Genomic DNA, 17,713 nt, shown 5'->3' on the forward strand with positions numbered 1-17,713 from the left:
AGTAGACAGGTTGTTTATGCAGTGAAATCAGGTCACATTCCAGATAGTACATTCCTACGCTCTCAAGGGCCATTCACACCAATAACGTTAACCATAACAATAACGGCAAAGAAATATCATTCTAGCTAATTTGAATGACAACGTCCGTACATAAACTATAAGAAAGACATAAATTACTATATGAGAATGATAAAAAGCTGATAGCCAACCGAGATCCATCAACTTTTAGCCATCAACACGAGGAGAGACTTTTCTATGGGCAGAGATATGTGCCACCAGAAACTGAATTTGAATCACATAATTTGAAATTGTATTTTTTTAATTTGAATAATTGAAAAACTGGATCTGAATAGTATCATTTGAAATTGAATTTATTCGTTTGTAACAAAATGATGATGAATGAAAATTCAACTATTTTTATATGCTCATGTTCAGTTCTCGCAATTCAAATTCAGTTCTCAAAATTCAATTTCAATTTACTGTGACAAACATCCGGGTAATTTAAGGATGAAGGAAGAGCAATCGAGCTCAGATATGCAGGACGCAATATTTTTTTTCGTAGGCTAGATCCGGGAATCTCATTAATATTCATTCATTTTCCCACTGCTGTTGTAACCTAACAGCCGAACACACAACAGGTTCTGTAAGCCAAAAAACAAAGGGGGAAAAAGACGATTGGTTCAACTCCACAAGCTATCTTAACACTAGAAGCGCCGCGCCGTTCTGACCCACTTATACCTAGAAGCGCCGCGCCCCGGTCATTGGACCACTTTGATGTCTTACTAGAAGCGCCGTGCTGGTGTGAACTACTTAAAGCGCGGCTGAGGCGGTCAAAAGACCGCTGAGTCCGTAGACTGGGACGCTGTTACTTACACATAATGATAGGCTAGCTAAATGGCGCTTCGTGCACAAATCAAATCATTTGGTCATAGATTCAGTTTGCACTAAGCCATGTGTCATTCGTGTCAGACCGTGTTGATAGTCTGGTTGTTTCATTATGACATAGGCTACAGCACGTTTGAGTTATCTGTTCATTTATTTGTGTTGATTTGTGTTGTTTGAGGTAAAAACTCTGGAAGAGTTCTCGAACAAACCTTAAGCAAACTTGACTTTCAACTTTTTCATAGTATTTTATTTTTTAGATTTTGTTTTTACATTTTGTATGCTACTTAGAAATGTTATTTATAGGCTATTTTAAAATGGAGGCATGCGTTCTGTGATTATGAGCCTGACCCGATGGAACCGAGGGATGAACAATTTCGACCCAACACCGGTGTTGTTCGATCTCGAGATCCATAACACTGGCCCGCAGTTCGGGTTTCGGCAGATAATCTAAGCTCTAAAATGAATGGGTGGCTAGTTTTAATTCACTCCCCAAATTCACTTCTATTCATTTATATTCATCTATGTTCGCGCAGCCGAAAATGACCACGGACCTGACGAGACGAAGCCTAACCTAGTCTGGTTTCAATAACATAGTAGCCAGGATTTTATATGCCGCATTTTACAGGCTACCGCGGCTACTTTCTAAAACAATTTTCATTAATTTAGGGAGAAGCATCTTGTTCCTCGGAGGGAGATAGAGAGAGCAATAGGCTATGCTGAGCAGGCATAGGCACGAGTAATTAAGTAATTAAACATGATGAGTGAAAGATGTTCTCCGTTTTGCGAATGTTGTAGCCTATGTTTGCGATGTCTGCTGAAAAGAGCTATATTTTGTCTACATTTTAAGCTAACTTCTATGTGAATTCGTGGTTGAGAGTTCAGCAAATTTTCTCACACTGGTGGGGCAGAGCCATGGCCTAATGGTTAAAACTTCGGGCTTGGAACCGGGGGATTGCCGGTTCGATCCCTGACCAGGTTATGGCTGATATTCACTTCAGCATGGTATCATAAAAGTATAAATTATATTCTATTCTTTTCTATTCACACACCTACACGCACGCAGGCGAATTCGAACATTTTGAAACGTTCGGCATAATGCGATCACACATGATTGCGTATTCTTCCACGAGATGCCTAAACAGCCAGCATACTGCTCTGCCTCACAAATCAAACAACTAATAGGCCTAGCCTAGGCTACTAAACGATGCAGGGGAAAGGGGGGGTAGTTGTCCTCAATGCCGCATAGGTGATGTCCTAAGTGAAGTGGTTAGACGAGTGTATGGGGGAGGGGGAATGATCGCTCAAGACAATAGCCTATGCTAATTGCTCTTCTATTGAATGCCTCCATGTGTGAAGGTTTCAAATATGGATATTGTGTTATGTAGGCCTAAAGTACTGCGCCGATCATCGGCCGTCTGAGAGCGTCGTTGTGCCTCTCCGAATCCGATGGAGACTGAACAATAATGATAGGCAATAATAACTGAACTGAACAATAATAATAATAATAAAAACGATCGTCTTGCTCTAAAATGGGGTGTCAAAAATGACAAACTGTCATTTTGTCAAAATGGCAAACTGTCCTAAACATTGCGTTCGTTTTTGTGACTTATGAAGCATATCCGTGGTAAGTTGAGCAGACTGCTGTTATTTAAAAAGGGTAATAAAGAGGGTAATAAGCATTTATCTCCCTCTCCATTGACCAAAAGACTGAATCTCCATTGACCATTTGTTATCCGTACAGCGTCAAGTGGCGCAATGCTTTCTCTCTCGCTTAACACTCAATCGACCCGGGTTCATTACCTGCCATGAGTGGGATTTTGGAGCTTACATTCACTGAATTCGTTGACCGTTTTTTAACGACGACGAACAATTATTTTTCATTACTGGTAAACAGTAGGCCTATTGTGATTTCTATCCGGACCTTGAAGAGGCGGTGTCGTGAACTTGGACTATGCAGGAGGCAAAATCAGTCGGACATAGACAATGTGATAGCCTTCGTGCAGGAGGTCTATGATCTAATCCTACTTAGGATAGTTGGCGTCTTAACTAGGGTTGGGCACCGAAAGACGGTTCTAGTATGGAACCGGTGCCGACGCAAACGGTAGTAACCATATCGAATAACAACGTGAATTTCGGTGCTTCATTTAAATGGCGTTTTTTTTTTTTTTTTTTTTAATACGATGCATCACTGCACGTCATGCGCCATATCTAACTTCTTGCTCTGATAGCACCACATCCAGATACAGTTAGCCAACATAAACACTAGATGCTTAAAGCAGAGGGATGCAGCACGTAGATTACGTAGATTAGTGGACAGTGTTTGAGAGCTCACGTGAGCCCATGTCAAGTAGTTCCTGTCAAAATCTCGCAGTACACAAAAGGCTATGAAACAACACCAGCAGTATAGCCTACTTTACTCAATAACCTTGCTAATGAGCTAACTGGGATCTATTTGAAATGTTATCAGCGAACTGTAATGTTAAAACGTTAATTGTTTCACGTGTGTTCCTTACAACATAAACATTAGGCTACATTATTTTTTCATATGCATGAGGCTGATATAGGCCTAGTATCACAATGAATATGAAGATCACGCTAAATGTTAGCTTGCAAAACCATAAATATGCAGGTTACAAACATACCTCTGCGTTGATATCCCGGAGCTGTCAAACAGGCTAACCATCTCCGGCGTATCGCTAATTAAGCTGGTCATACAGGGGTAGCCTACAGTATGTTAGCGCATTGGCTACTATTCTTTTTTTTTTTTTTTTAAATGCCTGCGCTGGGAATCAAAACACTTCAACATCAGCACATGTAACATGTTTAAAACTATTCCGTGTTATGAGGGAGGACATACTTCTTGAAGCATTTGGGAACACACTGAACGAACTTGAAAGTCCCTCAACGTTACTTAGAAATGCGTTTGACCTGGCAGTTCTATGACAAGCCATTTTAACTTCGCCTACCTTATAGCAAGCCACCTAGGCCTACTGAGGTACTTGAACAGCCTTCCTTGCATATAGCCTATTCATGCTAGACCATTTCATTGTAAAAAAAAAAAAAAATGTACCGGTTCAGGCACCGTTTTGGCACCAGCACCATTTTAAAAGTATCGATTTGGCACCGGTACCGGCAACTGGTTTCCGTCATATGGCTTCTCATGAATATAAAATATCGCTTCCTGCATATCTGAGCTCGATTGCTCTTTCTTCATCCTTAAACTACCCGGATGTATATCACAGTAAATTGAAATTGAATTTTGAGAACTGAATTTGAATTGCGAGAACTGAACATGAGCATATAAAAAGACTTGAATTTTATTTTATTTTTTTTTAGATTCCAGTTACAAACTAATATTCAATTTCAAATAATACTATTCATATTCAGTTTTTCAATGCAATGATTAAAATAAAAAAAATACAATTTCAAAATATAGCCGCAAGCGGCAATGGCAGGCGGACCTGTGACATTTCAGAATCTAACAAAGCAACGTGTGTGGGTTGGTGCAACACGCATGCCCACTTTTGGTTTGATTACTGCTTTGCACACTCTTGCCATTCTCTTGATGAGCTTCAAGAGGTCACCTGAAATGGTCTTCCAACAGTCTTGAAGGAGTTCCCAAAGATGCTTAGCACTTGTTGGCCCTTTTGCCTTCACTCTGCAGTCCACACGGTGGTTGGAACCAAAGATCTCAGATTTGGACTCATCAGACCAAAGCACAGATTTCCACTGGTCTAATGTCAATTCCTTGCGTTCTTTAGCCCAAACAAGTCGCTTCTGCTTGTTGCCTGTCCTTAGCAGTGGTTTCCTAGCAGCTATTCTACCATGAAGGCCTGATTCAGGCAGTCTCTTCTTAAAGGGATATTCCGCCATTTTTGGAAATACGCTCATTTTCCACCTCCCCTCGAGCAAAACAATCGATATTTACCTTGTTCCCGTTCATCCAGCCATTCTGTGAGTCTGGTGATACAACTTTTAGCTTCAGCCTAGCATAGATCATTGAATCGGATTAGACCATTAGCTTCTCGCCTGCTAGCTTCATGTTTAAAAGTGACTAAGATTTCTGGTAATTTTCCCATTTAAAACATGTCTCCTCTCAAGTTAGAAAGTGCAATAAGACCAACTGAAAATGAAACCTGGCGTTTTTCTAGGCTGATTTGACATGGAACTACACTCTCATCTGGCGTAATAATCAAGGCAACTTGCAAACGTACCATAGGCGCAGTGATATCGTACGCAGCAACTGAAAATAGTCCCCATAGACAACAAGCAGTAGTAGTGCCAGTAGCTGCAAGTTGCCTTGATTATTACGCCAGATGAGAGTGTAGTTCCATGTCAAATCAGCCTAGGAAAACGCTAGGTTTCATTTTCAGTTGGTCTTATTGCACTTTCTAACTTGAGAGGAGACACGTTTTAAATGGGAAAATTACCAGAAATCTTAGTCACTTTTAAACATGAAGCTAGCAGGCGAGAAGCTAATGGTCTAATCCGATTCAATGATCTATGCTAGGCTGAAGCTAAAAGTTGTATCGCCAGACTCACAGAATGGCTGGATGAACGGGAACAAGGTAAATATCGATTGTTTAGCTCGAGGGAAGGTGGAAAATGAGCGTATTTCCAAAAATGGCGGAATATCCCTTTAACAGTTGTTCTAGAGATGTGTCTGCTGCTAGAACTGTGTGGCATTGACCTGGTCTCTAATCTGAGCTGCTGTTAATGTACGATTTCTGGTGACTCGGATGAATTTATCCTCCGCAGCAGAGGTGACTCTTGGTCTTCCTTTCCTGGGACGGACAGTTTCTTTGTAGCGCTTGATGGTTTTTGCGACTGCACTTGGGGACACTTTCAAAGTTTTCCCAGTTTTTCGGACTGACTGACCTTCATTTCTTAAAGTAATGATGGCCACTCGTTTTTCTTTACTTAACTGCTTTTTTCTTGCCATAATACAAATTCTTACAGTCTATTCTGTAGGACTATCAGCTGTGTATCACCCCTGACTTCTGCACAACACAACTGATTCCCAACCCCATTTATAAGGCAAGAAATCCCACTTATTAAACCTGACAGGGCACACATGAGAAGTGAAAACCATTTCAGGTGACTACCTCTTGAAGCTCATCAAGAGAATGCAAAGTGTGTGCAAAGCAGTAATCAGAGCAAAAGGTGTAATAACTCACAAGCTCACTAAATTTGATTCATTTTTGTGGAAGTATATGTCAACCACAACAGACAATGCGCTAGGTGGCGCTATAGAGTCCGTAAGCCAAACTCTAGGCCAAAGCTCTCTCTCTGACTAGCAATAGCATTAACACACAAGCCCACCAGATTTGATTAATTTTCGTGAATGTATGTGTCCACCACAACAGACACTACTCTAGGTGGCGCTATAGAGTCCCTAGGCCAGAGCTGTCTCTGACGAGCGGTAGCAATAACACACAAGCCCACCAAATTCGGTTCATTTTCGTGAATGTTTCTGTCAACCACAACAGATAACGTGATGCTGGGTGACGCTATAGAGTCCCGAAGCCACACCTTAGGCCAGAGCTCTGGAATGCCAGGTTCGTGAAAAAAGGCAAAACGTGGCCCAGAATAAATTTAATCTGAGCAAAAACAATAGGGCCTTGCACCAGTGCAGCCACTTCAGTGGCCGAACCTCGGTGCTCGGGCCCTAATTATGTGTTTCAAATTCAGTTTCTGGTGGAACATATTTCTGCCCATACTTTTCTTACTGTTGGTCATTGTGGATGCTTTTGTCATTATAGTTAGGGCCCGTGCACCGAGGTGCGGCCGCTGAAGCGGCTGCACTGTAAGTGCAAGCTCTATTGTTTTTGCTCAGATTATGTTTCTTCTGGGCCACGTTTTGCCTTTTTTTACCAACTTGGCATGCTCTAAAACTCTTGAAATTTGGCAGCTATGTGTGGAAATGGTAACGCTAATCAGCGACAGAGCTCTGGCCTAGGGTGTGGCTCAGGGACTCTATAGTGCCACCTAGCGCGTTGTCTGTTGTGGTTGACACATACATTCACGGAAATGGCCCAGATTTGGTGGACATGTGTGTTTTATTAATCTAAACAATTTTACATTTAAATTATATAGTGAATCTTTGGAGAATTTGAGTTATGATTATGATTATGAATTTTGCACATCACATATTTTGAAACACTTCTCTTAGATGGTTTATCGAGATCATGTCATAAAGCACTAAAATGATCTTGAGGGGCTGCTCAAGAGGAATTGCAAACAGATTTTTGAACTTTCGAAGTATATTGAAATGGCAAAGGTTTGAACTATGGCGTCTTATTAAGAAACAGGAAGTTGGTGTTATAGGCAGAAAAAAGGTTATAAATTGATGTGGAATTGCTTCTGCTAGTCAGAGACAGAGCTCTGGCCTAAGGTGTGGCTTCGGGACTCTATAGTGCCACCTAGCAGCATGTTGTCTGTCATGGTTGACACATACACATTCACGAAAATGAACCAAATTTGGTGGACTTGTGTTTTATTGCTATCGCTAGTCAGAGACAGAGCTCTAGCCTAGGGTGTGGCTTAGGGACTCTATAGCGCCATCTAGTGCATTGTCTGTCATGGTTGACACATACACATTCACGAAAATGAACCAAATTTGGTGGTCTTGTGTGTTATTGCTATCGCTAGTCAGAGACAGAGCTCTAGCCTAGGGTGTGGCTTAGGGACTCTATAGTGCCACCTAGCGTGTTGTCTGTTGTGTTTGACACATACATTCCTGAAAATTAATCAAATGTGTTGGGCTTGTGTGTCATTGCTACCGCTAGTCAAAGACAGAGCTCTGGCTTAGGGTGTGGCTTAGGGACTATAGCACCACCTAGCACATTATCTGTTGTGGTTGACACACACATTCACAAACATGAACCAAATTTGGTGGGCTTGAGTGTCATTGCTATCACTAGTCAGAGACAGGGCTTAGGGACGCTATATCGCCACCTAGTGCATTGTCTGTAGTGGTTGACACATACATTCACGAAAATGAACCAAATTTGGTGGGCTCGTGTGTTATTGCTATCGCTAGTCAGAGAAATAAGCTTAGGGACTCTATAGGGCCACCTAGCGTGTTGTCTGTTGTTGTTGACATACACACTCAGGAAAATTAACCAAATTTGGTGGGCTTGTGTGTTATTGCTGCCGCTAGTCAGGTGCTAAGGTATGGCTTAGGGACTCTATAGCGCCACCTAGCGTGTCATCTGTTGTGGCTGACACATACTTTCACAAAAATTAACCTAAATGGGTGGGCATGTGTGTAATTGCTTCCATTAGTCAGAGACGAGCTCTGGCCTAGGGTGTTGTTTAGGGACTCTATAGCGCCACCTAGCGTGTTGTCTGTTGTGGTTGACACATACATTTACAAAAATTAACCAAATTTGGTGGGCTCGTGTGTTGCTAGACTCCGAAATGTCACAGGTCCGTACCGCAGGTGCTCGGGCCCGCCATCGCCGCTTGCGGCTATATTTATAGTTATCGTTATAGTTTTCGTTCCTGGTGTGAACAGCCCTTTAGAGCCTGCATCCACCAATCACGTTATCCTTTGCGCTGACTGCGCCCTCAACCTTATTTTCAGAACACTTCGATCAAGTGTTTATTGTTGCTATGTTTCCAAACAGCATGTCTTTTTGAAACGTTGCCTAATGCTAACTAACTAGCTAACTAGCTTTAAATTGCAGCAATCCTTCGGGACTCTACTCACTAAAATGTGACTTTGATAGAAAAAAGGAGCTCATATAGCATTACAATAGAATAAGTCATTTTTTCTTAGGCTAATTTGCATTCGGTTTGTAGCAGTGGTTTAATATTTACTCACTTCCCAGATAGCAAGCACGCGTTGCCATTGGTTGGCAGTGTTGGAGGTGGAATCTCAACCTTGAAACAATGTCACAACAACGGCAGCCCTTCAAGCAATTGTATAGAATGTACACAGAACATGGCATTTATAGTCATTTAGCCAACAGCTAGTTGTCTTTGTCGACTTTGATATTATATAAGAGGATTTACAACATTGAAACACTGTCCCAACGTCAGTCCACGACCATGATTGTCAGTAATGCAGCAATTCAGGATTTTCATCAACTGAACAGATCAGTTAGGCTGGGTGAACCCTGCTTGACCTGCCGGCGAATTGGGATTTCACCCGGCAGCTCAGGCTGGGAACCTGCATATTTATCTCCCCTGCTTCCTGTCCACAACTAGCTTATCCAAAAGGCACACCGAATCGTGGGTCTGATTGATTGAAGGACTATCCAAGCGTACAAAGTCATTTGAACGATGCCCATTGATCACACCTCTTGTGCAGTAGAAATAAAGCGCAGATTCCCCATACTAATATATTCAGTCTTAAAAGATTGAGCTAAGTATGGTGATAGCCAGACTACAGTTCAGTGATTTTCTATTGAAATGGCAACGAATGGCAACGTCAAAACAATGTTACAACACTGGACACTGGCTGCTATGCCGTAGCAACAATGTTGCGCCAATGTTTTCTTGCTATCTGGAATAGGACTTGTGGACCAACATTGTTGACAGTGTAAGTTCAGCCCCTTCCTTGATTTTAATTGGCTATCAAGAGAGAAATGACATTGACAAACCCAGCGCTGTTTTAAAAGCTGAATAGATTTTAACTTTCAGCACTCTAGCTGGTGGCCTAACCAGCTACACCAGCAATAGCTGGAAGAAAACCAGCTAAGACCACCTTGTTTGACCACCCTATGATGGTTGACCAGCTAGACCAGCAAAACTCTTGTGAAAACATACCTTCAGCCGGTTTACCCATCTTGCGATGGTTATTCAGCTGGTTTCGCTTGTCGTACCACTTCAAGTTGGTTATTTTAGTTGGTGGTGCGGGTCTTCATTGCTGTGTTAACTGGCCATGCCAGCATATGTCGGTCATCCTAGCAAACCAGCATGACCATTTCAGTCAAGCTTGGCAGGCTGGTCACCAGCATGACCATCTTAGACCAGATGTATCCTAAATGACAGGCTGGTCACACCAGCATGACCAGCTTCGTCAGATGTTCACGCCAGCATGTCCACCTGGTGACCTAACCAGCTACACCAGCAAAGACCAGCAAAAGCTGGAAGAAAACCAGCAAAGACCAGCTAAAACCAGCTTATGCTGGTTGCTAGCTGTTTTTTCTGCAGTGCCCCTCTAACAAATTTTAGAACATCCAGAGTTGTCATCAATTATCAAATACATCGTTAAGTTAAAGTTTTTCTTTCTTGGCTTTCAATTGATTCCCAATCAAAACATACTGATAGGAATTGATTTAGCCTATATCGCTAATATGGACTTCTGGAAAGTTCAGAAATGCAAAATAATAGAATTCTAATTATATGATAAACTATGTGATTAATTGTGATAAAGAAAATTCATTTGACAGCCTAATGGTCTTACTTTTGCCCTCAAATGTTCAGGCCATCAGCTGTCTACTCTGCCCACACCCTTCTCTGGCCTTTTTCATTCTCTCTCATGCAGCTTATTGGATCCATAATTGGCAGACAAGGCACCAAAATCAATGAAATACGGCAAGTTTCAGGGGCACAGATCAAGATTGGTAGCCAGTTGGACAGTACCAGTGATCGGCACGTCACCATTACAGGCTCCCCCATCAGCATCAACTTGGCCCAATATCTCATCACCTCCTGGTAAGACTTGACAATCAGCCTTGTAAGAAGGGCTCAGCACAGACAGCCAGACAGAACACCCACCATAAATATGTGGTAACAATATTTTTATTTTATGGAAGTTTAAAAAGCATATGGTGATGAAAACGCCATTTTTATACTTTTTCAATCTAATTATTGTTGTAATACAGTTATGCTAGAATCCTCCACACTCAGCTCCTATGCTCACTCAGAGGCAAAGGTAATTACATTAATTATGTTAATAATGATCACATAGCATATCTATTCACATTGGTGGTGGTAAGTGAGGTTCCCCATGTAATGTGAAACGCTTTGTGTCAAAAAAGGCCAGAGATGTAACGTGTTGGTTGTTGGTTATTCAACAATTGTAGGAGAAAGGAATTACTTTTTGATTTTTGACACTCTTTGCATAAATACCACTGTAGCTTGTCTCAGATGTATTTCCTCCTCCCTGTATTAAATAGCCTATGTGAAATTGCAGTTGGCTCTTGGTTACACTGACTTGGGAAGTCCAGAAGTGTAATAAAGCTGGGCATACACTGTGCAATTTTTTCAATTGCGGTATTCAGCTGCTGCTCATACAATACGAGTGAACTCGCAGGGGTAGCTCACGATTCCTGTTCTCACACTACATGATCCGATGTTCGGATGCAATCTGACTGCTCACACTGTACGTCCATGTCCAACTCGTCGGACTCTTTTATCTGGAACTTTATCAGCTGTGCTGCCTTGCGGCCCCGTGTTGTCTACTTGCTTTCAGTGTTGCCAGGTCACGTGAGGAGAAATAAGCAGCAGGTTTCTGAAAATAAGCCATAAAGACACAACCCCAAAAAGTTAGCATCCCCTCCCCGAACCCCTGTTAGATTTCTGGGGTGGTCTTGTTAGAGGAGCCTACAGTTACAGTGTAGAGTCGACGCAGCTGCATAGGTTCAAAATGCCTCTGTGTAGGCTACGTGTAAGCGCTGCGTGCAAGCAGCAACTTCACACAAAATCAAGCCCAAGTCACTTAAAATAAGCAGACTATGGCAACACCGTTTGTTTTGTCGTCCGTATCTGTGTTCGCGCATGTGTAGTGTGAAAGGTTGAGGTAAATCGGCTCGTAACACTGCTTCAACAGTGCGATAGACTCACAAGGGGCGACCAGGATTTCAAACAGGTTTGATATTCTCCCGATCGATCGGGAGGTGGTCGTGAGGTGGTAATCGCTCCTCGTTACCCCATGTATACTACACGATGCGAGACGCACGACTGAGCCAAAATTTGGCCCGATCCCCAAAATAGTCGCAGGACTCAAAAATCGTGGCAAAATGGGCCAAAAATCGCACAGTGTATGCCCAGCTTAACTTTCAGCAAATGTATAATCATTGCAGGGGTGTTCAACTCGCAGACTGGAAAATAAAAGCAGTGGTTTTGATCCCCTGTCCTCTGTGAGGACTGACGTTTACTGAAAGTTGAGTTTTGAAGATAACACCTGGCATCAGAACCCACCAATGTGATTAATTGATTATAATGAAATCCCAGCTTTTGAATTTTGTGCATATTTTTGCAGCACAACTACGTGAAAGCCTCACCTAGAGGCGATATCACTGCCCAATCAAAGCTATCACTTTGCTAATTCTTTCAAAGAGTCTGCATATTGAACACACCCTTTTCAAACTCATATCAATGTGAATGATTAGTGACATGTTTCACATTAGGCTGAATTGCCCACTTCAGATGTGTTGATGCTCACATGCTCAAGTCAGTCTACCATGCTGGCAAATGCATTTACTGTATATTCACCGATCATTCTTGGGATGTAGTCATTTTGAGAGTGTGAGGAAAATCCTAATGAGTTTAAAACCATTCTGTCTCCTCTCCCCCCAAGCCCCTACCCAAGCCATTACCCTGAATTAAACAGCACCTCCCTCATGAGTGCCAAGGTCCCCCCTCAAATAATACGTTGCAACCTTCAGCAAAACACGCCTCTCTTATGATTTATTTGTTTTTTTAGTTTAATTTATTTTTATTTCCAATTTCTTTAACATGTCTTTTATTTAACCTTCTAACCCTTCTCCATCCAAATCCCTCTCCCTCTCCCTCCACCCTTCACCCCCCGTTGCCAAATGCAGTTTAGAGACCGCCAAATCCACCGCCCAGTCCTCCTCCATGTCAACCCCTGTTGACCTGAACATGAGCTTCACCCAGCCCACCTCCCCTGCCTCGTCCTCCGCTGCAGCACTGGCAGCGATGGGTGGTCTTCCCCATGCTCCAATCCTGGGTACCCCCTATGCCCTTCCCCTCTCCAGCCTCCTGGGAATGAAATCCGTCCCCCTCCTGGCACTTTCCACCCCCACTGCCACAGCTGCTGCTGCTGCCCCCACACATGGGACCCTGGCATCCTACACCGCCAAAATCTCCTCAGCCAACGGGATCAAGAAGCCTGAGAGACAGAAGTTTGCACCTTACTGATGTCTACACCTACTCTTCCCTTCCTGGTCTGATCACACCCACGTTCCTCCTCTGTGATCCCAAACTCTCTTCTCCTGACCCCCGCAGGTGAAGTGTTGGAACCAGGGTGCATTTCTATGGCGCTTCCTTACTCTCCATCTACTGCAGCCATTGTAGTCAACCTGAGACAATACTACCAGTCCTTATCCTTACTCTTATTTCCAAAGGACCGTACAACAACAGTGGCTGACATAGACAGAAACAATGTTTTCTGGCTAAAAAGCCTCTAAAGCCATAAATTGATCCTCCTAACCTCCCTCTCAACACCTCAGTTATCCCCAAATCTACTGTCTCTATTGATCTTATTTATTGATATTAATGTATTATCCCCTTACTATTTATGACACTAGTGACTGATGTGCAACTCTCTATATCAGCTTTTTTATGATTGCAGTGCCATTCACATTTATTGGCACCCATGGTAAAAAAAAAAAAAAGAAAAATGGGTCAAATGAGGTATTCAAAATAAAGTTTTGCCATTTTATCTTAGTTTGACAATAAAACAGTGAGGAAAAATCCAACCTTGAAAGGAAGAAAATTCAGTCAGAGAAAAAATCTAATCCACATACCACAATTATTGACACCCCAGTGTTTAATTGTTTTTAGTCTCCATTCACAATTAAAGAGCTCTTAGTCCTCTCCTATGACATAAGTTGTCTTTCCCTTTATTTAAATTGTGTATCCTTTTGTCTTTCCCATGTTGAAGAATTACCATAGGGTGTTTACTTTCTGTGTGACTTAATTAGGGTCTCTTAAAGGGGTCATAGAATGGATGAACAGAGTATTTGATTTTGTTCCATGTTAACATAGAAGGTGTGCAATTATGATCTGTCAAAAATGGTCAGATATTATATTTACAAGTCCATTTAAAACCCTACAATTAGGCTGGAGAAAAAAACGGTCCGTTTTAACAGATTTAGCGCCCCCTCATGGTTTTCTGGACATCCACATGAATAATTAATTGTCTTACAGCCAATGACAATGAGCTGAGCATCATTGAGTCAGAATTTGAGAAGAAAGAAGGAGGAAGATTCAGTCCCTCAAAGATTGGAATACAATGTTTCTGAGTGTCTTTTGTACATTCAGCCAAGACACAAAACATAACCATACCCTAGACACTCTTGCTGTCTTGTAATAAAGGTATCTAAACGTGGGCGAGTTAGCAAGTAAGGTTTGAAACCAAAAAAAAAAAAAGATTTTTGCCGTCTTCTTGAATCTATCTATCTTAGAATTACCAAAAAAATTTTTTGAAGGCGGCATTGATGCTCACTTCATGTTTCATACTACCCACAATCCTTTGCAACAACATCTGAAACAGCTGTGAAAACAAGATGGCGGATGACATAGATAATGGCTGCTGAATCTGTTGAAAAGTGATTTGTGTGACATTATTATTTTGCTTAGATTTGTAGATTTGTAGCGAAAAATAAATGCGGTACTATCTGATTATACCATTATTGTAACCATTAATAGCGTCTGGTCTTATATAGGTACTGTATGTGCCGCCCATCAAACTCATTTCTACTGTTAGCCTGCTAGCTTCTGTAAGCTAATTTAGTTTAGCGTCCGGCTTAAGTCATACCGTGTTGACCAAAGATTCTAGAGTGCTGCGCTTATTCTTAAAAGATGCATTCAATCCAAAGTCACGTCTAGTGAGAGAGCTTTCTATTTAGGGAGGGAGACAGCAGGCAACTGTCTTCTGTTTTTAACAGCACTGTTATGTTGCTTGGCAACATGAAATCCCAAGGCTACGATTATCAAAAAAATTGTTCCCGGAGGATGAACGAACAAAAATCTAAATAAACAGTATAGCAGAAAACAATTTTGTATCTTAAAACAACATTAGTTGGTAATGAGACTGTTGTATATAAAAGCAATATGACACGGATGGTTGTGGTTGTGGGGTTGGTAAAGGGCATCGCCCCGGCTGTACTTGCCTGCTGCACTCGGCCTTACAGTCATGGCGACCCTACTCCTACTCGTGTCATATTGCTTAAATGCCAAGGTCAACTTAGTTTTAAATTCTGTAAACAGAGCATTGTGAATTTCTGTTTGAAAGTATAGAAGCAATCCGATTGCCCTAAAGAAGTTAAAAAACATTTCAGTTTAATTTTACTTTTTCTTGGGGTGCCAATAATTGTGGCATGTGGGTGTTTGTTAAAAATATTTATTTCTTTATTAGGATGTTTTTCTTCTCAGAATGAATCTTTACATTTGGATTTGTTCTCATTGTTTTCGTTGTCAAACTAAGATAAAAAGGTAAATAAATTACCTTTTATACCTCTTTTTACTTATCTTTACCAGGGATGCCTATAAATATAGAGGGCGCTGTATTGATGTTTTCCTCTGTACACGAGTTTTGTTGATGATATTTGAATGATGTAAAAACAAGATGACAAGAAATTTTAACTTTTATATTTGTAATGTGTTCACATTCATTTTAAAAAAAGTTTAATTTATTTTATTTATGACATTTATTTTATTTTCAGTTCTATTTCATATGTATGGGTGTACACTGATTTAGACTTAGTTCATTAGTTTGATTATGATTTAGGATTTAGGATTTGCTTAATTGTACTAAATAATTTGTAAACTTTACTCATATTAAGACTAGGTCTTTTCAAACAGACCAGACAACAGAAATTAAAGAGTTGTGTAGTTTTCTCACATGAAATATTGGCATACGTATGGTTACTGTGCATGGTACCAACCCCTCTGAGAAACTATTGCTGCATGTTGACTGACCACTCACACAAGCTTAAGTATACAGGAAGGCAGAGTCTCTGACAGAGTCTATTGGCAGAGTGATAGAAAAGCAATACTTGGACTGAGAGAGTCAGGAAAACTCTTCTCTCAGAAGAACAAATTGATGAGTGGAATAACAAAGATAGATGAACATGACTGTTTCATTCACTTAAGTATGTAAAATGTATCTGGTTTTGCTTTTTTCGTTTTATAAAAACTATAAATACAAATTCACTTATTTTTGTAAGCCCAGTATCCTGTTGATCAGAAGTAGTCACTATGACTTACATATTCATACATCTCAATTCAAATATAACGCACTATACCCTTGTGTTGTCTCCTAATGTCTCACTTTTTTTGTTTTCTAATAATTTGCATGATTTGAATTTAGCATCTATGCAAAACATGTGTATGGTTCTGAAAAGTTACTGTGTCTAGTGCATCATAGTAAGGTGGAAAATCAGCAAAATGATGGATCTTTTAACTTTGCAAACCATACCGTATAGCATTACATATACAATGAAATACTGTATAATATAATATGAAATATTGTATTTATTCCATATCATACCATTTAACAAAACACACTATCACACAAAATACATAGAACATTGCACTTGAACATGATGATTCCATGTTGGCCAACAAAACTGTGTGTGTTTAACTGCTTTATGTTTACAAATGATTTAGGTTTTCACTCAGGCTCAACATTTATACTGACCTGATGTCTACTATCTCTCTCATTCCTTTCATTCAGCCAGGCCATTGTAATAAATAAAAAAAAAAAAATACTGTATTAACTTCAAAGTTGTGTGAGGTTTTTCTTTCCAGTGTTTCAGTAACAGCATAATCTCAACTCACTAAAGCTAAAAGGTTGCTAGTGAAAAAACACACCACAGGGGCTATGTGTGTTCATATGAGGCAAAAGGAACGTCTTTGTGTACCCAAATATCAAAAGTTCTGTTATTGCTTATAATCAATTTACAGTCGGCTCTGTTGGAGGACAAGCCTGTAGAGCACCAAACATTCAAAGTCAAAGAGTTGAGGGGTAGACAACTGTGACACTGATTTGACATAGACCTGTGTTGTGTGATTTGCCGTTGTGTTGTGCACTTCGGGGCCGTGTTTTCTCTTTTTGTGTTGTGTTGTCTCTTTTTGTGTTGTGTTGTGTGATTTGCCGTTGTGTTGTGCACTTCGGGGCCGTTTTTTCTGTTTTTTGTGTTGTGTTGTCTCTTTTTGTGTTGTGTTGTGCACTTCGGGGCCGTGATTTCTCTCTTTGTGTTGTGTTGTCTTATTTGTGTTGTGTTTTGCACTTCAGGGCCACCGTAGTTTTGACTAGGAGACTGGAAGGACTAGAAGAGTGCTTTTGACGAGTAGAGTCAAGTAGAGTCGTCTTCTGCTACTCATGTTGTGAAAAAAATCCTCTAGCAACTCCTCACTTAAAATTTCGAGGTTGTTTTTGTCGCGTTCTGCTGATGTCACTGCGACAACCAATCTGCGCGAGGTAGCCACTAGTAGTAGAGAGTAGTCTTCAGAGAGATCGTATGTTTAAAGCCAGAGAAACTGACAGTTGGCCGGCCACCTGGCATCAGATTCTAATTGCTGCCATGATGTCATAATGGGTAATGTTAAGTCTGGGGGAAATTGTAATAGTTTTTAACTAATAGTTTAAAAAGTATAAAAGTTATAAAGTTGAAAAGTCATAGCACACATGTCCCAAGTAAGACCTACGTAATACAGTTTGAATGAAGTTTCTACGTTAAACGGTTCAAGCTGAATTGCGTGCGTAAGAAGAAGAAGAAGAAGAAGCAGCTTAGGAAGAACAGTACAGTGCATTTTCATGCACTCTAATAAGAAGAAACCGAATAACAGTGCACTCTAATAAGAAGTTGTCGGAAGAAGCCTAGGAAGAACAGTACAGTGCATT

The 17,713-nt window shown here is 40.9% G+C and overlaps 1 protein-coding gene across 1 annotated transcript in view; it reads left to right on the plus strand.

The window, feature by feature from the left end:
• The window catches only part of pcbp4 (poly(rC) binding protein 4), a 129,476-nt gene extending 112,901 nt beyond the window's left edge, over positions 1–16,575 (plus strand). Inside the window, exons 13-14 of the mRNA XM_062544837.1 lie at positions 10,382–10,551; positions 12,663–16,575. Coding sequence (XP_062400821.1) covers positions 10,382–10,551; positions 12,663–13,002 — 510 coding nt within the window. The 3' untranslated portion in view covers positions 13,003–16,575. The remainder of the gene's footprint in view (positions 1–10,381; positions 10,552–12,662) is intronic.
• Positions 16,576–17,713: the final 1,138 nt, after the last annotated feature.

The sequence above is a fragment of the Sardina pilchardus genome, chromosome 9 (genome assembly GCF_963854185.1).
Source record: "Sardina pilchardus chromosome 9, fSarPil1.1, whole genome shotgun sequence".
Classification (NCBI taxonomy): Eukaryota; Metazoa; Chordata; class Actinopteri; order Clupeiformes; family Clupeidae; genus Sardina; species Sardina pilchardus.